Consider the following 22,494-nt stretch of genomic DNA (forward strand, 5'->3'; position numbering starts at 1 on the left):
CGTTTTTGTGGCACGATAAGGCAAGGAATGGATAGAGGTTGTGCATACCGTTTCCCTCCCGTCTATTAATCATCAACCCGTTGTGAACCGAACCTGCTGGGGTGCCTGCAAACGGCTTCCTTTACGACCGCCGCTGAATACCACGGAATTTCAATGGAGCATACGCGACAGGATCATCGATCCATGATGTGCATAAAAGTTTTGTGCAGGGCGGTCAGCCGTAGCGCCGAAGCGGGAACCAATGCGGGATCGACAAGCTCGCGTCCTTGTGACCATTTGCAGCTCTGGCGACTGCAGGAAACGGTGGTGGTACGATAGCGCGGGGGTTCCGGAGGACGCATCGATTGTCTCCCAAGACGCATCTTCTGACCCAATGCCAAGGGACGAGCGAGCTAGCGGATTTTACGGCAATGAAAGCCCATACAAGGCTCGGAGCCTCGGACAGACGAGTCGGCCGAAAAACAACAAGTCGCCATTTCCATTACTTGAAGAGGTGGAGTTTTGCATGAAACGAAGCTGGAAGCTATTCATCTGGCGCCTGTTGCAGTAGCGACGAAGCGGATCATGGTCTTGATTCGATGACTGGGAGGACACGAACTCAAACTTTTTTCTTCACTCGGCCATTTCTTGGGCGACTTGGGCGAATAGACCCGGCGGTGACAAGGTTGGGTCGGTGTTCGAGTTCGGTCCGACGTAGGAGTGTAGACAGGTATTCTCAAGCCCCAAGAAGGCCACTACCTGGCTCGGTCGTTTCAGGTTTGTTGGATTATCAAACCAGAATTCCATGGATTAGGAATGTTTTCCTAGGAGAGAAAACGGTATTGTCTGTGTCAGGTTAAAGCTGTCGCCGATGTGGCCGATGACCGGCATGTGGTAATGACCCGGTCGGGAGTGGCGTGACGAACGTGATTGGTGAGGGAGGAGAGGAGAGGAGGAAAGGGGCGAGAAGCAAATGACAGGGCCCATGGAAGTCTACAGAAGTGACACGAACAGGGCTGTCAGCCTGATCCCAATGGAAAGGCGTATGCAATTGCGTGATGGATAGTAGATGGAGATGGAGATGGAGACGGAGACGGAGACGGGGATAAAGCAGAGTTACCCAAAAAGGGCCCGGCTCAGGTTGGGCTGCCTGAACTGTCAAAAGCAGCGGCACAATGAATCCCAAACTGTCCACCATATGCTGCTTGATGCATCTCCAGAAAACTCGTATTCTCTGCATTTTCTCTTACAGTACGGAGTGCTCCAAGGTTGGAATGTGTCGTTTCTCCAGCCACTGGATTTTCTCAAGTTAACGCTGTACGAGACTTGTCAGCTTCGTCCACAGTGGCCCGCTGGTGCCTGAGCAAGCTGTGCGCTGAGTCACCGCTCCTCCTCCTCCTCCTCCGCCGCCCGCCCACTAATACTATTTACCGTTTGAGAGAAAGACGAGCATCTTGATCTCACGATCTCGATCCCTCCAGGCCAGTCATAGACCACTTCTCACACCACACGCTCTGCCCAGTCGCCCGGTTGGCAACTCGGCATTCCCCGTCTCCATCCACCAGTACCTTTTGCACACCCGCGCGAATCGAACGAGTCCCGTGCCTGACGCAGAAATCCAATACCACCTATCACCGGATCCATTATTATTATGATTGAAAAGTGCGTCTGGGGCCAGCGGAATGGCACGGAAGGACACTTCATTCTTCTCCAAACTCTAGTCGCCTACGAGATCATGACATCATGACATCACTAGGATTGATGGCCAAAAAAAAAGGTCGTGGAGGAGCAAATATAGACACTGGGCGCGAAAAAGAGTCATGACGAGAACCCAAACAAGAATCTGACTCGGGAAGCTGGACAAGAAAAGAAAGATGGATCGCGGCTCTGGAATAGGGTCCGATCTCGTCGCTCTTTTTTGTCAGCAGTCGACGAGAGTCGACCGCGACGTAGGGCAGCGGAGGCTAGCAGGAAGTATCCTTCCCGGTGGGGCTCCCATGCTTGCGCTACTAGGCCCAGCAGATTGAGGGAATTTGAGCTGCTCCCTTCGACAGTACCACATTGAGTATGGCGCTCGAGGGAAGTAATAGAGAAAACGACAAAGCGACGAGGAGAGCTTGGACCAACATGTCGATGGATCATTTGCCCCATAAGCGCTTCTTCGCAGGAAGCTGGGCTTGCTGGGTAAGCGAATACTTTTTGCGGGTGATCTGACGTACCTCGTCCGTACTTGGGGCTGCGTACTGCGTATGTAGCTTCCAGACAGATCCTTGCCTGAGAAAATTGAATAACGGGAATACGCAGCGTAGGTAGGTAGGTAGCTCCCCCAAGGTCCCTAAGGCCTGTCGGTCGGTCGGTCGGTCGGTCCTTGGCCACCTAACAAGACCCCTCGGTGACCCCTCGTTGGGTTGTAGTGGGCTCTTGTTGGCCGTTCCGGGCAGCCGCCAATGGGGGGCGCCACTGAGGTCAAGGGCGTCCAGGGCCCTTATTTTGGAGCTACTGCACCTGCGGGCCTTGTCACTTTTTCTTGACGCCTCGTTCGATTTTCCTCCGACCGGCGATAAGAGCCCAAGAACCACTCTTTGGCGCATCCGAGAAATCCGGCCACCAGTCCCCACGATGCGTCCCTACTGATGCCAACAGTGCGATGCCATCCCATGCTCCCCATGGCCCTGCAAAAGCTTTTGCTCTGCTGACCTATTCGTCGCCTGTCCCTTGCGCGATGCCTGTGCGCTCGCTCTCGCCTGATGACTCGCTCCGGTCTCCAAGACCGCCTTCACCTCTTTAATAATCGCCCGTGACCGCTGCATGTGGAAGTCTGTGTTCGCTCTCTCTCTCTCTCTCTCTCTCTATCTCTCTCTATACTGAGCTCTTGACCTCCCCCCTTCTCTTGTTCCTCGTATCGACGATCCTCACTGTCCTCTCCCTCACTGCTGCCACACACTCTCTTCCGCCTCCGTCGCATTCTGTCCTACCACTCCCCGTTGATCTCTGACCCCGCCCTCACTTGTTGGGAACGAACCAAGCTGTCGAGTCAGGTGGGCGTCGGTGTAATAGAAGGAGCATTGAAGAACATCCAGACACAAAGGGTGAGCCGAATGGGTCTGTCGAGGTGGACCGTTGCAGCAGCGCTGCTCCAACTGGCCTCACTCGCACTGGCCCATGGTCACGATGAGGAGCACCATGACATGGACATGAAGAAGCCGGAAGCCCCTCACAATGACGGCGGGGAGATTGATCCATATGATATGCCCAGCTATGCCGGCCTGGGCCAGCACCAGGGTATGATCATGGCGCACGTGGTCATGATGGTATTGGCATGGTTTTTCATTCTTCCAATCGGTGAGTCGGTAGGAATTCAGTGGTGCCAGAACTGTTGCTGACCCAGAAAAGGCGCCATGTTCAGCATTGCTCGGTCGAAATTCGCCCTTCCCGTCCAATTTCTTTTCCTGATTGTTAACGGCGTGGGACTGCTGTTCGGGATTGTGTACAACATCAACACCCCCGATCTGTACGTGCACAATGCCCACCACAGGATTGGCTGGATCGCGACCTGGATGATGACCGCCCAGGTCATTGCGAGCCTGTTGTTCGCCTACTCGCGGAGAGGCAAGCAATCCGCAGCTCCGGTGGGCGAGAGGGAGGCATTTCTCCCGGTTTCCGTGGAGAACATGGCCCAGCATAACAGGCGGCCGCCCTATAATCCTTACCGTTGGTCTGGCGACAGCGGCCAGGGCACCGATACTTCCTCGACCCTGCACAGCCGTGATGCTTCTCCGACGGTTGTGGGCCGACGGGATACCTTTGATGATTTTGAGAAACCTGAACCCCTCCCAGACTCGGAAGACGACGAAGACCTGCAGTTACCGCAGCAGCCCAGCGAGCGATCCCGCTGGTTGCACATCAGCTTCATCGACAGATACCTGTCCGCGCGCATTCCGCACCTGCTTTCATCTCAGATGCTGCGCGTGGCCAAGATCGTGTACAATGTGGTGGACAGATTGATTCTAGTCCTTGGTTTCATCGCCTTGGTGACTGGTTTCATCACGTACTGTGGCATTTTCGTGAGTATTTCCCCCAACTGCGCTCCCTTCATCAGGAGGGCGCAGTTAACCACCTGAGAGCACCATGAGGACTGATCAAGGTTGGACAGAGAGCCAACAACGTCTTCACGGGTCTAGCCCACTTTATCAAGGGAGGAATTTTCTTCTGGTACGGCCTGCTCACCCTGGGACGATGGATGGGTTGCTTTGCCGATCTGGGCTGGGCTTGGAATCTTAAGCCGAACCGCAGCGAAGTCGGCCAATGGAAGTCGAAAATCCCCTCGGCTGAATTCACGGAATCCTTTGTCATTTGGCTGTACGGTGCCACCAATGTCTTCTTGGAGCATCTGGCGGCTTGGGGCGGCGAGTGGACGGCCCAGGACTTTGAACATGTCTCGATCGCCATCATGTTCTTTGGCGGCGGAATGGTGAGTTGCTCTTGTCTCTGCTTTGTTGGCCTTGAGGCAGCTCGGCTAAATTATTGTCCCTAGTGCGGTATGCTTGTCGAGTCCAGCATCGTCCGCCGTTGTCTGAACACGGTTGTCGACAACATGCCTGCCCGAACAGACGTCCACCCCAGTGAAGCACTGGAGCTACGTGAGACACCGAAACAGTACACCACCTCTCTCAACCCTATGCCTGGCTTGGTCATCATCCTCCTCGGCGTCATGATGTCTTCTCACCACCAGGACTCGATGGTGTCTACCAATGTCCACTCACAATGGGGCACGCTGCTGGTCGGCTTCGGCGTTGCTCGTATGTTCACGTACCTGATCATGTTCCTCTCCCCACCCAAGTCGGTCTACCCTACCCGCCCTCCCACTGAACTGATCGCCGCCTTCTGCTTGATCAGTGGTGGAATCATCTTCATGGCCAGTGCCCGAGACATCGTCCACTACATGGAGAGAACGGGTCTCATGGCTATGTTTGTGCTCACCGTCACGTGTGGATTGACGGCGTTCATCATGGCGTATGAGATCGTCGTGCTGTCACTCAAGGGCTGGGCCATGAGGAGGGAGAACAAGGGCGCGGCACCCAGATTCTGAGGGTTGAATTCGTGCTGTATATTGTTTTCCCGGTCTTGATTGAGTCCATCGAAGCCCTGCACGGCATCGTCGACCAACCCCCCATCCCACACCAACCGCCAGAATCTCGAAAGAATGGGAGGATGCTCGAATCCATCACGTCACCACACCGCATTCCGACCCACGATACCCTTCTGGTTTTTTCCTTTTCATTTTGCATTATACCAGCTTCTTACGATCATTAAACCTGCTGGACGGCTCCTTCCCACTGAGCATAGCCTTGCGCGGAAGAAACGATACCCACCTATACCGATGAATTTAACGACCCACGCCCCCCGAATTTTTGGAGAGATCCTAACTAATGAGGAGGAAGAGGAAGTGAAGAAGAAGAAACGACACGGAGGAGGCTTGCTTGCTTGCAAGTCCATTAATGTTGTGTTGTTAATCTGGCTTTTCAAAAACGCACGATACCCCCAACCAACGTTGTTCTTCAACAGACGTTGCTCGTCCCCGGTTCACGTTTTTTCCAACATTCCCAAAGTGATACCCCCAACCCCCCCCCCGAATCCATAGAATTATCGCAGCTAGTGTTTTATACAGCCTCAGCTAGCTTTGCTGGGCTATTATTGTCCATAGCGGCGGTGGAAGACACCCACACATACATACACACACGGCCAGCCGGACGGACGGACCCTGCTTCGTCCAGGTCCAGGCCCAGTGGCCCAAACTAATAATCAAACCCTCAAGACTTTATTCATATTTTGCATAGACCTTCCCAAACTCTAGGAAAAGGAAATCTGACACACTCTTCCGATTCATGTTTTGTTTTGGTTGTCTCCATCCGGCCCCTTCTTGAACTCCCCTCTAGTCCCATATTGTTGAAAATTGATCCTTCAAGCCGAAAAACATTCCCCATGCAGGTGGCTCGCGAGGCATACCAATGACGTCCTCTAAGATATCTCTCGGACTCGGCAAAAGAGGATTTTGGTCGCGCCTGTGGTCCGGCGGAGGCCACGCCAGGGCACCACCTGGCATGTTGATTCTGCGGGCAAGCCTGCGGAACGATTTGGTGTCGTCGGATAAGCCCGAGGAACTGGTTATGACGGAACCAGTCGGTGGCGATATTGGCCGCGGCGGCGGCAGCATCAGATCGCTTCTCTTAGGACGTCCGTTGTTGATACCAGTCGGATCCACGTGGGAGGCCTTATTGGTCTTGCTTTCCGCATCGGCCAACTCAAACCGCACAGCTGCTGTCGACGGCATCTCCATACGGCTTTGGAGGTGAGATACGTCAAGTTCATCGATGTCGTCTCCGGACTGATTCAGCTCATGCAAATTGAGTGTAGCTTTGACCTTCGAGACAACGAACGGAGGAGCGAGGATCGTTGAATGCACCTGTTTGTAGTCGTTTGTTGTGTAGCCGACATAAAATTGCGGGTTGAGGACTCGGCTCAGATACTGATGTAGGAACACGTATGGCGATTGCCGAATTTTATCGATGGCCGACAAGGCGTACAATGATAGCAAGATTGGAGCCCAAGCCGGATCCATCAGGCCCCACCATGGTTCTCCTGCAAATTCCTCTCTAAACAGCTTAGAGATCAATCGGCACAGGACATAGCATGCCTCCAAATTGGAAGGGTGATAAGCGGTCTCCGGAAAAACGGTCGGTCGAAAGTCAGTGTCACACTGTGCCTGGTTCGTGTTGACATCCAACAGTCCTCTTTTCCAGGTAAGAAACCAGAACAATATGAATTGCGCATTCTCCAATTGTTCAGTGGCGTGCGGAAGAAATTTCGTGTACCTCTCCAGAACTGGGGAAGCTTCGGAAATTATAGCATAGCTCTGGTCCAGAAAAGTGATAACAGCGTTCTCGATAGGGGAACACAAACCTGGATCGCAAACATACGGAGAACGGGCGCTGTGCAAATCTGCTACCAATGCTGTACAGGGTGTTGGTAACCCGAAAACGGATGGAAGATGATCGATATGTTCAGAAGAAGATTGCGAGTGACAGGACATCCAACTGATGAACACCAAGTACTCGCGATTTTGAATTGTCGGGTGGATCACCCTCAGGGATTTTAGCTTCCAGGAGTCATGGTTAGGTTCGATCGAGTTACGGTGAGGTCCAACAGCAGTGATTTGTTCAAAGAGTCGAGTGTCTGCGAACCACCAGCCAAGTTTGCATATTTGTCTGTAACAGTTAAACAACGCCGTCAGGAACCTTATCGTCGTCAAAGACTCCACTTCGTTTGTAATACAGAGCGTCGCATCCAGCACGGAACGGGTCAGTTCGGCCTGTTCAGGATATGAAGATCGGGCAATGCCGATGGCAGCTTTGACGAGCAGCTGCAGAACAGGACTTTTTAGGGCAGCGGCACAGAAAAGGTTCCGAGTTGGAGCATCCTGCTGAGTTTCTGGACTAACATGAAGGTCGCTGGACAGCGGGATCTGTTGGCCACACTTCTTGACGTGGGTGAAGATCTGCACAAAACAGATATGGTGCAGGTCAAAAGCACTAGAGAGGCACCCTGCTGCAGTAAGAGCATCTGCAATATTACCCATTCTCAGCCAGAACTCCAGGGTTGTGTGCCATTGAGAGTCAATATCATGGGTCCCACAGGCAGTGGGCGGCAGGATCGGGGGTTCATAATTCGTCCATATGATGGTTGCATCAGGGCCAGGTTGATATTCAGTAACCTTCTCAATGAGCTCGAACAACGACGGCAAGTCCTGTCTATCTTTAGGCCATTCGATGGAGACGTCAGGAATAGGAGAAGGATCGTTACCGGTAATTGACCCCTCGTGTGAAGCCGACGATGGCGATGATGATTTCTCTGGGGTAGAAGAACTAAGATGCGCGGTCGCACCAGGGCGTTGACTCTCGTGCCTTGAATTGGCTTTTGGATACAGATGGCTAGCCGATGAGGAGCTCCTTGGGAAAGTGTCGACAGGTTCTGGTTGAGAAGCCGCGAAGCCCGAAATCGGTTCAAGCCCTAGAGGGGGATTATCGGCAACCTGGTGTCTCCCTTCTCCGTGATGATACTCCACACCGTGCTCAAGCGAATCATGGTTCGATGGTATAGAAGCAGGGACCAAGTCAGTCCTGCTCGACACTTTATCTTTCTTTTTCAAGCGTCGTTTCCATTGAGCCATCTGTTTGTTCAATTGTGCAGGCCTACGAGGTCGTAGAGCAAAAGAGTCAGTCACCAGTAGAACTTGTGAATGAAAGGAAATCGGGAGAAGGAGCGCTCTTTGAAAAAGCATGACTTACGAGACTGAGAAACCATGCCGATCTTCCAGCAATTGGATTATCTGGGATCGAGAGTGACCGAGTTCGTGGTAGCTTGTCACGGCCGCTTGTAAAGGTGCCCAAGCGAGCTCATCGAGATTCTTAGCTCGGCGTGGATTTGCAGGATCGTACTGCTTCGCGAATCGGGCTTTGCTCTCCATTATATAGGACGAGCTTGGGGACCACAGTCTCACTTTGGGTACTATGTTATGCTCAAGATGTGAGGGACCCAAGATGTAAAGGACCCTTTTACACCTCGACGACTTTCAATTCTTTCGTCGGTCCTCTTGCCAGATAATGTTGTTGCGCGAATGATTGTCGTAATGAAAGTACGCAAGAACAAGAAGCCCTGGAATGACTGAGAGTGGTCGTGGTGAAGGAAACTTGTATTGATTTTCAGTCTTAAGCACCTTCTTATTTCCTGGTCCGGTAAAGCAGGATATCCTTGACGGTGGAAGACTGATTGGTGGAATTCCGTGCTGAGGCTGCAGGGCCTGTAACCTGCATAGAGATCGGGCATTAGGCTCTCGAACTTCGTATTTCCTGCTTCAGATTAGTACTGGCCCACCAGGGGACAACGCACACAAATGGCTTTACGGGCTGTAAGTTGCAAAGTGAATGAATGCACTCCTCAGTTTGGGGTAATGGTTGCCAGGTGGCTGACAGCCATCAAATGCCCGTCGAGTGTCATGCGGCCTCGTGTGCGCCATCTCCTATCGCGCAGCTAACACATCCAAGCATTCTCCACCTCAAAACGTGCATTTGCGAGGCGGGTAAGCGGTTTCAGATGAGGTGTTGTCTCCCAAAATTCCAGGTTCGGAAATAATGAATAGAAACAGACAGCCTTGTCCACAATGCACTTACGACTCTCCACAGCCCATTGTGCTTTCTAGGGTCGACGCCTTAAGATGTGACGTGTAGAAACATGCCACCGTATGGCAACCGGATCGAAATTCACGGAATGGAAACCTGAATGGGGAAATGGCGATATAAGTTCTGCATCTTGCAAGGCCACAAATCAAGTCGGAGGCTGCCTCCAAGCACTTGGTTTAGTCTCAATTTCTGGTGGTGACTGGGAGAATAGGACAACTTGACGACGCCTGAGAATTGGGACGGCCAGGTAAGAGACACTTTTCCGCGAGCTCTGTAAATGCTTCATGTTATGTTGAGGATGTCATCTTGGCAAGTGCTAGGACATAGATTCGACTCATATCATGAGGAAGGAAACAAAAATGGGCCGAGTAAGCGAAGCCAGAATCGTTAACTCCTTGCCATGGTCAAATCCAGCATTAAACCTTCACAAAATATCCAGTTCCGAAGAGTCGAAACAGGTACGGGATATGAAGCGAGACATTGGATCGGGACCCTGGCATGGTATCATTTCTGTCGTCGGACTTGACGAGAGACATTTCGTGAAGAATTCATGTCCATTCAAGTCACAGGAAAAGCTCCCCAGCCTGGTCACGGAAAGAACATGTGTCTGAGAGGATGGGCAGTAGCGGCCGTGTTGACGAATGAGTACAGACGCAGTGTCACTCCCTGCATCCACGGGTAATTCTTGTAGGATACCTGCGACCGGTATATGCGTGCTCAGTATCACAATTGATCCTGTTAGTGCCGGCATACAAAGGACACGACCAACAATAGCTGGGAGCAGTTCAATTGTTACGTCGGAGGTCCACATGTCGTCTGTGTCCTCATCTTGAGCGAGGAGGCAATACAGTCGGGCGTAAGACATCAAGAGACCCTCCTCTTGTATTCCTCCGCGAGCCAGTGCTGTCCAATACTGAAAATAAAAGGTATTGTAAATGAGCGTCCGAGACGAACGGGAGACAAAGGCTCGCTAAGCTTGACGAAGTGGAAAGATTCCCTCATCGTGGCAGCTAATTTCAGCAGGATCGACCTGCAATTTCTCCGCAGTCTGCCAACCGGCTCCGACAACTCCAAAAATCAAAGGCACGAGACACTGCATTTCCAGTCTTACAATTGTGCCCATCAGATCATGGCGTACAGCAGCTCGGACTGCGCCTCTCCACGTTGAAGAGATCAAACTCGTCCCATCTCAATGTGCCCCCCTTCCAACCTCCTACAACCTCTGACAAAGCATTGAAGCGCCCGCTGGTGCCGCTGTCGACCACTATCCTCCTTTGTCGGGCCCCAGAATGGCAGCACCTCGAGCGGCGCCTCGAATAACGACCAACAGCCTCCCTCTCCCAACCCGATTAATTCAGCCGTCGCGTATACGCTCCTACATCCTACGTCTGCCCCTTTTTACCCGCCTGATCCTCGTCGCAATAGTAGCCTTTTGGCTGCTCGAACTGCAGACCGTCTGGAGTGTGATAAAATGGGGCTCATTAGAACCCAAGGAAATCAATTTGGGAAGCATGTATAGGCTGAACACATTTGTCTTAATACACACGGGGTTCTGGCACATGCTGATCAATACCATCTGCCTGATGCCGTTGCTGGAAAGGTTCGAGGCTGAATTTGGCACGTTGAATAGCCTTGCCTTGTTTATGGGCCGTACGTCTCTCGGATGGCTCGGTTTCGATGCGAAGAACGGCTGCTAATCCATTTCGCAGCGTTGGGGCAAATACCTGCCGTGTTGTATTTGTTGTTCGACGGTGTCATCCTCAGAGACAACACACCAGTCCTTGGAGCAAGGTATGGAATGCCATGCGACTCGACAAAGGAGACAGGCTAACATGGGCGACCAGTATATGGGTATTCCTCCTCCTTGCGGCCGAGGCAATCAAAACCTATCGGGCAAATCCATATCTGGAGTAGGTCATCTTGTTGGACCCTCTTGACCTGGAGGGAGGTCTCTGGGTTCTCTACAAGCTGCTGACACGTGGATAACAGGATTGGCGGCCAGAAGATCCCAACTTGGATATCACCATTGGTGATACTGGTCGTGACATCCATACTGATTCCCAGTGCTTCCTTCCTGGGACACCTCAGTGGGTGTATAACGGGATATCTGTGTACGTGTCAATATCCTTCCATCGGACTCTTGTTTCCTACGTCGATGCGTCTGAGTCTAACAACTTTTCAATAGGGGGCTTGGGCTATATTCGTTTCCTCGCGCCTCCGGAGAAAGTCCTTCGCTGGATCGAAGGCAAACTCAATCTACTCGGACGGTTGCCACACTATGTGTCTGTCGACCAAAAAACCTATGGGCGCTATGGCGTTCTGCCCACGAGTGCAACTAGCGGACCGGAAGGTCATATGAGTCCTATTGGACTTGGTTGGATGGGCACCAGCAGTGATGGGCAGAGACTTGGACCATAACCATCTACCGGCCCTTTGGACCGTTTGTTCCTTTTGAAAATTGTGTCAGAGCATGCAGTACCGTGGACTTTTGGAAGAACTGCGCATTGGATAAATGAAGCGTCATGTCTGGAGACAGGTTGCTCGATGTACTAGTAGCCATATTGGCAGATGGTTTAATGAAGACAAATATTACATGTCACCGCACAACATCCTGTCGAGCCCGTATACGTACAGGACTCGAGGAATCCATGGAGCGGTTAATCTTCGGCATGTTCGAATAAAGACCAGATTCCTCTTTCAATACGTTCACCTCAACCTCGACGTGTGTATACGAAGGCCTTGCGGTGAAGCCATTGAAGAGCTGAGCAAGGTCATAATGGGCCTGATACGTAAGTACGCCACGAGGTGTCAAGAAATCGTGAGACATGGCTAAGAAACGGCTCTTCAGGCAACCTCGCTTCAAGCCTCCGCAAGGACGACCCCCGACTGCTGCGAATCCCGCCGTATTTGTCCCTGCTTTGCATGCTCATTGGCATCTCATGGCTTCTGCCTTTGCCTTTGCAGGAGTACTCTCGACAGACGTACATCTCGGAAAACGCGCTCCTTCCTGGCCAGGTGCACACTTATTTCGGCGGTAGCGAGCAGAACGTTTTCCGCGCATATCGATTCGAATTGGCAACGGTCCTAGAAAATGTCGCGGGCAACGAGACCCTGGGGGAAGCGGAGCAGAGACCCCTGGAGGATGGGACAAGTGAAAAGTTGGAAGAACTCTTCCGGAACGCCGGCTTGAAGACTGCGAAGCAACGATATTCTTACACGTCGTCCGGTCGCGTCTACGAGGGAGAGAATGTCTATGCCGTTCTGCACGCACCTCGTGGCGACGGAACCGAAGCAATCGTACTTGTCGCACCGCTCAGAAACATTGACGGCGTCCCGAACGTGAATGGTGTGCCGCTCCTCATCTCCCTGTCGCGTTATTTCAAACGATGGTCGCTGTGGTCGAAAGACATTATATTCCTGGTCACCCCGGACAGCACCGCAGGACCGCAAGCATGGATCGATGCGTACCATTCCACCCATGACCCATACAGGGTGCAAGATCTGTCGTTGAAGTCTGGTGCACTTCAGGCTGCTGTTTGCATCGATTATCCATTTGAGCATCGATTCGAGAATCTTCATATTGCGTACGACGGCATTAACGGCGCTCTGCCGAACCTCGATCTATTCAATACCGCCGTGTCTATTGCTTCTGGTCAAATGGGGATTGGCACGTCGATCCAATTCCAACACACCTACAGCAAGCATGAGCAGTACAGTTCGTATCCCGTTCGCCTCCAAACACTCGTCCGCGGCATGTCAACCCAAGCCCTCGGCCACGCGACTGGTCCCCATTCTACCTTTATGACGTATCACATTGACGCTATCACCTTGACAGCGACGAACGAGGGCTGGCAGGATGAAATGGCGTTTGGGAGAACGATCGAAAGCATGTGTCGAAGTCTTAATAACCTGCTTGAGAAACTACATCAGAGCTTCTTCTTTTACCTATTGATGCAGTCAAATCGCTTCGTCAGCATCGGAACATATCTTCCAGGTGCGATGATCATGGCTGCCGCTTATACGATTATGGCAATCTACCTATGGGTATTGAGTGGCTACCAAGTTGCCAACAAAGAAGCAGAGGCGACAGTTAACAAGCTGGAGAATGGGTCAACAAAGCAGACGAGCGTTTCGAACCCACAAATTCCATTGCCCAAAGGAGCTCTGTCAACAATCGAATTCAAGCCAGTCGACAGACAACTCGTCCTCCCAATCGCCCTTCTGACAGCGATTCATCTATCGTCTCTCATCCCACTATATCTCCTGACCACTCTGAGCCTCCGATCCATGCCCTCTACATTTTTCCTCATAACGGTTGCTCTCCTTGTGCTTCCAATAGTTCTAGCATCAGCACTTGCCGAAATGCCAAACAACACCACGTTACCTGCCTTTTCCGCGCCCACGAATGAGCAATACGTCCTAATCAAGTCACTCAGCCTTTTGCTACTTGGCCTCTTCTTGACAGTGTTGGCGACATTGAATTTCAGTCTCAGCATGTTTCTTGGTATTGTTTGTATACCGCTGGTCTTTGTGGATAGGACTCCCTCCCGTGCCGTACTGTCATCTCTTCAGTATCTGGTACTTGTCATTATGAGTCCAATGGGACTGGCAATAGGATTGAGCGCATATGGCACCTTCGTCTTGGGCCAAGATGACATTTTTGTCCAGTGGCTACAACGGCTCGCTCTAGGTTGGAATATCTGGGGCAGCTGGGGGGTTCCCGTTGGTGTTTTGTGTATTTGGTTGCCTGCATGGGTTGTAGGCGCGACTTTGGTGGCCAGCTCTTGGTTCACAGCGACAGAAGCAGTCAAAAGTACGCCAGACACCGCAAAGAAGGTGTCATCAAAAACAGCATCGTGACGAGGCAAGCATTGAATCGGCAAGAATTTAAGCCCACAAGGATTCTCCGCCGAAAGCGCAGAGGCCCGTTCTCCTAGGGACCAGACATCTTCAGCTCGGGATCTGTACAACTACTGTCCCCAGCTCACCATGTTGGAGACATGAAGTTTCCAGGTCATGGATACTACAGCTAGACGCATCCGAAGGTCATCATTCTTCCAGGGTGCCCCTCGAAGTACCGACCGACCTGCAGCGCAGCGCGGAGCCGGTGCCCCTTGGTCTGTATAAGCCCTTCCGACGAGTCTCAAAGCGTTGGGCACAATCCCATCCGATGGGATCAGGCTGGTACAAGGCTGGAACGAATCATTCAAGAATCGGTTGAACTAGTCACGACGGCATTCTCCTTGTCAGGATCCCCTGACTATTGTCGCCCTACTCACCACGATGGTTGAGACTGATGTAAGGAGACCTCCTGTGCGGTGCTGCTTCTCATGGCCTCGACTTCAAGTTATTAGGTCGATTATATTCTCTGTGCACTCTAGATACTGTGGCTTGAAGCAGGTGAAATTGTCCAGTCTCTGTTGTTAGCGTAAGGAAATTGGAGCCACACGAGGCTGTTTGTGAACCATATTCATCCCCGGTTACCCTGTTTGGTAGAGCCGAGCTCGTCGCCGGTTAATACAACAAACACAGCTAGCTCATTCTGTGTGTTGTTGTCCATCATTGTGACTTTGGATCTATTTGCATTCTTCTTGCTCCCCTCACCTTGAAGTAATAACTCCCCACACTGGGCTTTCTTGTCTTTCTTCCTCCCTCTCCTCTTCGTCACTGTACCCTCTAGGCCGCAATGTCAGAGGACAAGTCCCCGACCGACAAGGTCGACCACGGGCGCTGTCTTTGCGGGGCCGTGACGTTCACCGTCGTGGGCGAGCCAATCTACAATGTGGTGTGTCACTGCGAGAACTGCAGGTGCGTGGGCAGTCCTGCGTATTTTTATTTCGGAGGAAACTTCCTCTTCCCTGCTTGATCATCCGTCCATGACCCCTAGCCCCAGACCGAGGCATACAAAAGTGTGATATCTCTGTGTTTGTCTGATTGTCGACCACATTGGTGGTGCTGTTGCGGACGCGGTGCCGGGGAATAATACTTCTTCGTTGCTCTTTTTGCCGCAGTCCAAGATTTCGGAGAGGGAAGTGCATGTCTTGGTATGATTCTCGGTTCGAGCAAGATGCACGGTGTGAGGTTCAGCAGTGGGCGGACGAATGAAGATGTAAAGGACGAACGTTGCATTCAATCTCATCAAGGGCATCATCCGTGCCACAGTGATTCAGGGTACGACAAGGAACACGAATCTGACTCTCTGTGCCTTCAGACGACATGGCGGAAGCACTTTGCACTGTGCAAGCATCTTTCCCAAGAAGGTGAGCTCCCTTCCACCGCACCATCCAGCCTCCTTCTACTATAACTTCTCGAGTCATTATACGCACTACACCTCCGCTGACCACACCATTATTCGACAGCAATACACCCTGCACACCGGCGCCGAGAGCATCACGACGTACGAAGACCGGGCGACGCAGTCCGGCCAGCCGCTGTCGCGGGCGTTCTGCAAGATCTGTGGCTCCAAGGTGTACTCGACGACGCCGCTGAACAAAGACATCGTCTCCCTCCCCGCGGGCGTGCTGGACGGCGTCGTCACCCAGTGGGCGCCCCACAAGGAGCAGTTCTGCGACGTCCGGTGCGACTGGGTGCCCGAATTGGGGGACGGCATAAAGGAGAGGTTCAGGAAGGGCCCTACGGGCAGCAAGGTCGACGGGTTGACGAGTAAGGTGTAGGTGGGGGGGAAGAAGTGTTCGTGGAAGGACGGAAGGGAGACGTGGTTGAGCCAAACTCTCACCAGAAGGAGAGGAGGCGAGAGGGGATGGGGAGAGGATATGAAAGGGTGTCGAAAGGAGGGATGTGGCGGCGAAGGAGCGGACACAACTCGAGAGAAATAAACGACCCGAGGGTGGCAGAGGTGTGTTTTGACTCAGGGAGGAAAGATAGGAGAAGAGGCCATCAAGACATGTACCCATTGAATAGGCTGGACATGGACAGGTCACTATACGTTTATGATTCGTTCGACACATAAGAACGCCATTGTATATTCGCCTCTCCCTTCTGATGTAAATTTTTGTCATACATCTCAATCGGTTGGCGGTCTGATCATATTATCACTCGCTGAAACCGCCATCATCGATATTATTTATATCATGACAAGGCTAGCATAGCCAGCATCGACCAACGTCCAAAGTCCGAGATAGTGGCAAACCCGATAGATCAGAGCTTGCTCCCTGCTTTGGCACTCTGCTTCTGAGCCTCGCGGTTCTTCTCGGCCATCTTCAACAGCGCATACAGACTCTGCATGCGGGGCATCTCGTAGCCCTTCTCGCGCGCGAGCCGGATGGGATTTCCCAGGATGACCTCCAGCTCCATGAGCTTGCCGCCTTCCCAGTCGAGGAGCATGCTCGGCTTGCTGCCGCTGGTGTTCCTCCGCGTCGACCGGAGGATCTGCTCGGCGGTGGCGAAGCTCGCGGGGAGCGGCTTGCCGACGACCTTGGGCGCCGTGGTCAGCACCTCGTCCATCACGCCCTTCAGGTGCCGCGACAGCTCCGGATCGTTGGACATGGCTTCGTTGGTCGACCCGCCCGACAGCACCGCCGAGGGGTTCATGGACGCGTTGATGGCGATCTTGTGCCAGCGGACGAGCTGCAGTTTCTCGTGCGTATCGGCGATGGCGTCCTTGACACCCCCCTTCAGGAGCAGGTCGACAAAGGTCTGGTTCTGCGCCGTCGCGGTGGCCTTGACTTCAGCGGACGGACTCGATTCTGAGAAGTACGGCCCCACGTTTATCCGTGTCCAACGGTTGTGTTTGATGTGGCCATTTGAGGGCTGTGCACAGGACGCAATCGTCACGGCACTTAGGATGGTCGATCGAGTGAATCGTTCGGTGTAGGGCTGCTCCACGCCCAGGCCGTTCTGGATCAACACCACAGCCGCGCCAGGGCTGACCAGCCCCTCGAGGAGTTTTGAATCGTCCGAGACGTTGGGCAGGGCCTTGGTGCTGACCACAACGAAGTCCCACTTGACACCGCTTTTGCGGGCTGACTCGGGAGAATTGAATGTTCGGGTTGGCGTCCACGTATAGTCCCCATACTGCGAGGACGTTATTTGGAAGCCATTGGCCTTGACGGCTGAGTAGTTCGAGCGACAGACGACCGAGACGTTGGTGTTGGCATTGCGAGCCACTCGGGACGCATAGAATGCCCCGATGGCGCCTGCGCCGAAGAATAAGACCTCGAGGGGCATCTCTGTAGAAGAACGAGAGCAGAGCAATGCAGGAAAGATGGGACAGAAACCTCACAGGGAGCTGCACAAGGTAATATACCGGGAAGACTGAGGTCCACGAAGCAGGGGGAGCGTGATAGCCTTGATGCCGAGGAAGGACGTCGCCTCAATGATTTGCCGGAGGGGACACCAGCCACGAATCACGTGATCTACGTCACGTGCCATTAGGCACAGCCACATGTTTACGCCACTTCAACGTTCGTCATCGTCCAGCGTCAGCATTGAACAGGCAGACAGTTTGAAACAGCAGCTGAATGTCCAGCTTCCATATCACCAACCGTCCTCCGCCACGTTCTTGGGGCCAGAATGTGACGTGACCACCTATATAAACTCTGCCTTGTGAGAAGGGCATGCTTTTCTTTGTTTCCTTCCTTTTATTTGTCCTTCTGTGCCCATATCCGTCCCTTACCCAGTTCATCCCTCAACTTGACCACAGCCAAGCTTACCACACTATGGGCGGCGGACACGGTATCCGCTCAGTTGTCTACTACGTGAATTGGGCACCGTACGCACGCAATCACCATCCTCAGGATCTCCCAGCCGAGAATCTCACTCACGTTCTCTATGCCTTTGCCAACGTCAAGCCCGATAGCGGCGAGGTCTATTTGACGGATCCTTGGTCTGACACTGACAAACATTACGATGGTGACAGCTGGAATGACACGGGGACAAATGTGTACGGGTGCGTGAAGCAGCTCTTCCTCCTGAAAAAGAGAAACCGCAACCTCAAAGTCCTGTTGAGTATCGGAGGCTGGACCTACTCCTCAAACTTCGCCCAGCCGGCCAGCACACCCGGTGGCAGGAGGCACTTTGCAGAGACAGCCGTCAAACTGCTAGAGGACCTCGGATTCGACGGCATCGACATTGACTGGGAGTATCCCAAGAATGAAAGCGAGGCGGAAGACTATGTCAAACTGCTCCAGGAGACCCGCCACGCAGTCGACGCGGCAGCTGCTAAGCGGCAGCATACGAGGTTCTACTTGACCGTCGCGTGCCCTGCTGGACCGTCCAACTTTGAGAAACTGAAGATCGCCGAGATGGACCGCCTGCTCGACTTTTGGAACCTGATGGCATATGACTATGCCGGATCCTGGGACCAGCGTGCGGGACATCAAGCAAATCTATTCCCTTCCCGATCCCACCCTCAGTGTACACCGTTCAGCACCGTGGCCGCCATCGAACACTACACCAAGCACGGAGTACATCCATCCAAGATTGTGCTGGGAATGCCATTGTATGGCCGAACCTTCCTCTCAACGTCCGGACCCGGACATTCGTTCAACGGGGTAGGCGAAGGAAGCTGGGAGCAGGGTGTCTGGGACTTCAAAGCACTCCCCAAGCCCGACAGCACCGAGTACCACGATCGTGAAGTTGGTGCCAGCTGGAGTTACTCCCCTTCCTCAAACACCATGATAAGCTACGACACGCCTAACGTGGTCGCTCAGAAGGCGAACTTTGTTCAAGATTATGGGCTCGGTGGTGGCATGTGGTGGGAGAGTTCGGCCGACAGGCCCGCCGGACAGGGCAGTCTGATCGAGACCTTTCTCAGGCAGAGCGGTGGGCCGAGTCGACTGGAAGACGTCAAGAACTGCCTGGAATATCCTGAGAGCAAATACGACAATTTACGGAACAAGTTTGAATGAGGAGCAAAACATCATCCCTGCCACTGATTTGTTTAGCGAGATGGTGAGGCGGCTGACAAAAACTGCCATGTACATGCATCGGCGTGAGAGCGGCACGGATGCTTTCTTAGATTTCGGAACCATCGTCAAGGGATGACTTCCGTAGTCATGGAGCTTTCGCTTCGTCTTAATGCAAGTCGACAAGGTCTCGAGCTGCGTTTTGTGTAACGTGAAGGCAAAGTGGGAGGCACCCTTGGGGGTGTCGGGTGGAGAACGGACCCTGGTCGAGAACGTGGAAAAGCTATCCGTCAACCACTGAGGGCGGTGATATTGGCAGTCCTAGCCTACAGTATACAATCTGGGCAGAGGACGAGTTCGGTACATGTCATGCAGGCAGGAGAGGAGTCTCCAGAGTGTTCCAGGCTGTACGAGATACGCCGCGCCAATGTCAAATAACAATACCCCACCAAGCGAGACATGCATGCCACTGCTTCTATTAAACCTTACACAGCATGGTGGTGGTGGTGATGGAGGGAGGGCTTTCATCTTAATCTAACTCCTCTCTGCATGCATTCCCGCTTGTGCTGCCGCTGTTGTGGCCTGGGTGTATTGGTAGGTTGCTTTGCCGCCGCTGGATGCTGCTGCAGTCTCGCTGCAAGAGCCGCCCAATCATGGCCCCTACGACGAGTGTTTCTTTGTTCGATCGTGTCAATAAACCTGAACCTGAACCTGAACCTGCACTACCGAGTACAGAGAGATCTGCGAGATTGAACATGATCAAGCAAATCTATCTAAAACTTTTGGTACCCCAAGGTAAGCGCTTTTCTGACTTGTACATGTATGTTACCCCTGCATATGCTCCACCTCTCATCCATTTAAACGCTCCATCTGCGGCTGGCTGGTCTAGAACCTGTGCAGACCAGCGGTGCCAGGACTCATTTCTTTTTGCTGGGTTCATCTCTTTTGGGTGTGTTAGGCCCCAGCGAACCCGGCATGCCAGCCACATCAAGAAATGAATCCTAGTTACGAGCTACTGCATTCCCAGCGCGTTCAGGAGTGCCGAGTAAGGTTTTGGCACCCTTGTACGCCCACAACTATGGTGACGTATTCAACAACTGTAGGGCGACGGCATATATATCCGGGGCAGGCTTCTCTCGACCCTTTCTCACTTGCGGGTCGTCTCCGAGGACTCGTCTGTCGGGCGGAATGAACGCAAGCAAGTGTTTCAATTCTGGCTTTGAAGTTTCCCATGGTAGGTATGGCTCTTGGAATTGGAGGCAAGTGCTAGTTCGATTCTATCCCCGGGAGAAGCGATATGTGCACGGGTGAGGTTTGATGAACCTGCACCGCGCCAGCCAGTGGCTAGCACGTTTGGGAACTGCAGACTCATCTGCTCCGGCCATTCACGGGCGAAGTGTTCGTGGGGGGGACAGGCAGCTTGGGCCAGCTGTGAAAAACCTCACCGTTGGTTGAATCCAGGATGCCCATCATCTGGGTTCAAATCGATGGGAGCAGGGAAGGTCACACGTGCTTCTCCAGGAGTTGGTTCGTGCATAGCGTGATGTCCTCACTGTTGAGGACAAGCCCGTCCATATCAAAATGCAGGCGCGGACTGGGGAAAACGTGATATCAATGCTCATTAGCCCCATGGAGCCTTGACTGGCGAGGAAGACTCACTCTGTCTTGATGGAACCCATCATCTCCACGGATGAAGGACGATTATGGTTTGCCTGATGGGCCGTAGGACAAAATACTGAAAGAGCCGTCAGTCAGTCACTAGACTCTTTTACACCGTCTGGATAGATAGAGACCTCCATACCGTTCTTCCTTGTGTGATTACAGCACAGCGAATCTAACTCTTCTCAACTCCAACTCGTACAAGCCTCACACTCTACATGGTATTGTTCTTACAGCACGATATCACCTCATTCTACAACTGACAGACAAGATCGAAGGATCCAATCACTAACAGCAAGGCAAATCAAGATATGTACCGTCGCCGGGACTTGGTGCTAATGAACGTCGACAGGACTAAATTTTATGGGACTGTCTTCTGCAGCCGGACACATGCCGCATACGGAGAGGGAAGCTTTGGCGAAAGACAAGCTTTGGCAGGGCTGAAAAAAGTGCCACGTGATAAGAACGGGATGGGATTGGGGGGTACAGGCTCTACTCCGGATTAACGTAATTCCTCCGCCTCGTCCTAGGGTCCTCAAAAGGCCCTGCTTGCCTCGAGATCAACATTTCTCCTTGAAACTCGAAGTGATGTTTCCGATCTTGTTTCTGAGGCACGGTGGACCTAAGTATTGAACCCATCTGAGACTGCGTCCCTCTTCGGGGAGTTATGGAATTGCTTCCCAATGTGGTACCGTATCCCGTTAAAACAAGGGAAATCAAAAAATTGTAGCCTTACTGGTGATGTACGGTCGTGCATCATGCGTGGAAAGTCAAGCTTCGCACTGGGGCCGAACCAGGGCGAAAGACTCGGGCATCGCGGGCGCCCAGGGGGGAAAGCTCTCCAAAGGTGACGACATTGATCGCCAATATCGCTCTAGGACAATCCCAGTCAACTTTCGTCGTGAGAATTCCCACACCTACCAAGTACCGAGTACATAGCCTGAGTAGGCTGACCGAGGTCGGGCACGCCGTCTCCGTTCTTTCCATTATTGGGTGGGTAAGCCTGACATTGAGGCTGCTGCAGCCTCCCTCCTCGCATCCACGACTTTTTTTTGACATTTGATGAGCATTTCCGGGAAAGGGTACCAAGAAATTACCATGCCGGCCAGAATGGAATGTCTAAATTTGCCAGGGCACTGTGAGCACATTCTTGCAGACCGAGACTCTTGCGTATGAGAATCAAGGGGAGAGCAAATAGATCGGCAGTGGGACATTGATCGGCAAGGCTCAGACTGAGGGCGTACATACACTGCAGGTAGATCTGCATCTGATCGCCCATCCACCGTGCGACGACTTGATTGATGTCTGTTCTGCGAGAGAACATCTCACCCGTCCCGTAACTTAGTAATCCTCGTATAGAAGGCTGCCCGGGGTCTGGAAACTGACTCGGAAAGTCAAAGGGAAAGGATTCTGGCAGTGGGCGTCGTTGGCGGTTGGACTCACCCATCCCTGCCCGTTCTTCCGGAGTCAGTTGACTTTCTGATTTACCCCTGAAACGCACAGACGAGGAAGGAATGCCAGGAGGTCAGAGGCAACCCCGCCAAGCCAGCGGGTAGCCTAACCAGAGCGAGGTAGGTTTCCTGGGTAGCTAGTGACGCCTAGAAGAGAGTTCGAGTACCTGGCACAGGTAGGAACCCACTGCCTCCACCCCCCCTACTACAGAGGACTGTCAAAGCTGCATGAGAGACAAGTTCTCCGCCCTCCCATCTATCCTCTCCTTGTTTGCTGCCAAAAGTTTATTGCCAGATCATGGT

The 22,494-nt window shown here is 52.8% G+C and overlaps 7 protein-coding genes across 7 annotated transcripts; 5 read left to right on the forward strand and 2 right to left on the reverse strand.

Annotated features, from left to right (window-relative positions):
- Positions 1 to 3,077: 3,077 nt before the first annotated feature.
- Positions 3,078 to 5,068, forward strand: AYL99_07644 (hypothetical protein; the record flags this gene model as incomplete). The annotated part of the gene is made up of 4 exons (XM_018839153.1): positions 3,078 to 3,321; positions 3,373 to 4,043; positions 4,133 to 4,450; positions 4,514 to 5,068. 4 exons carry the CDS (start codon positions 3,078 to 3,080, stop codon positions 5,066 to 5,068), a joined length of 1,788 nt encoding a protein of 595 aa, XP_018691921.1.
- An 843-nt stretch (positions 5,069 to 5,911) lies between these two features.
- AYL99_07645 (hypothetical protein) lies at positions 5,912 to 8,503 on the reverse strand (the record flags this gene model as incomplete). The annotated part of the gene is made up of 2 exons (XM_018839154.1): positions 5,912 to 8,228; positions 8,325 to 8,503. The coding sequence occupies 2 exons, from the start codon at positions 8,501 to 8,503 to the stop codon at positions 5,912 to 5,914; spliced, it is 2,496 nt and encodes an 831-aa protein (XP_018691922.1).
- Positions 8,504 to 10,504: 2,001 nt separating this feature from the next.
- Positions 10,505 to 11,633, forward strand: AYL99_07646 (hypothetical protein; the record flags this gene model as incomplete). The annotated part of the gene is made up of 5 exons (XM_018839155.1): positions 10,505 to 10,865; positions 10,925 to 11,006; positions 11,060 to 11,125; positions 11,205 to 11,326; positions 11,401 to 11,633. 5 exons carry the CDS (start codon positions 10,505 to 10,507, stop codon positions 11,631 to 11,633), a joined length of 864 nt encoding a protein of 287 aa, XP_018691923.1.
- Positions 11,634 to 11,991: 358 nt separating this feature from the next.
- AYL99_07647 (hypothetical protein) lies at positions 11,992 to 14,075 on the forward strand (the record flags this gene model as incomplete). Its single annotated transcript, XM_018839156.1, has 2 exons — positions 11,992 to 12,004; positions 12,064 to 14,075. The coding sequence occupies 2 exons, from the start codon at positions 11,992 to 11,994 to the stop codon at positions 14,073 to 14,075; spliced, it is 2,025 nt and encodes a 674-aa protein (XP_018691924.1).
- An 826-nt stretch (positions 14,076 to 14,901) lies between these two features.
- Positions 14,902 to 15,889, forward strand: AYL99_07648 (hypothetical protein; the record flags this gene model as incomplete). Its single annotated transcript, XM_018839157.1, has 2 exons — positions 14,902 to 15,023; positions 15,427 to 15,889. The coding sequence occupies 2 exons, from the start codon at positions 14,902 to 14,904 to the stop codon at positions 15,887 to 15,889; spliced, it is 585 nt and encodes a 194-aa protein (XP_018691925.1).
- A 484-nt stretch (positions 15,890 to 16,373) lies between these two features.
- AYL99_07649 (hypothetical protein) lies at positions 16,374 to 17,402 on the reverse strand (the record flags this gene model as incomplete). The annotated part of the gene is made up of 1 exon (XM_018839158.1): positions 16,374 to 17,402. The coding sequence occupies one exon, from the start codon at positions 17,400 to 17,402 to the stop codon at positions 16,374 to 16,376; it is 1,029 nt and encodes a 342-aa protein (XP_018691926.1).
- A 491-nt stretch (positions 17,403 to 17,893) lies between these two features.
- On the forward strand, positions 17,894 to 19,084 carry AYL99_07650 (hypothetical protein; the record flags this gene model as incomplete). The annotated part of the gene is made up of 1 exon (XM_018839159.1): positions 17,894 to 19,084. The coding sequence occupies one exon, from the start codon at positions 17,894 to 17,896 to the stop codon at positions 19,082 to 19,084; it is 1,191 nt and encodes a 396-aa protein (XP_018691927.1).
- Between the last annotated feature and the right edge of the window lie 3,410 nt (positions 19,085 to 22,494).

This window comes from Fonsecaea erecta (assembly GCF_001651985.1).
Source record: "Fonsecaea erecta strain CBS 125763 chromosome Unknown Scaff6, whole genome shotgun sequence".
In the NCBI taxonomy this organism is placed as follows: domain Eukaryota; kingdom Fungi; phylum Ascomycota; class Eurotiomycetes; order Chaetothyriales; family Herpotrichiellaceae; genus Fonsecaea; species Fonsecaea erecta.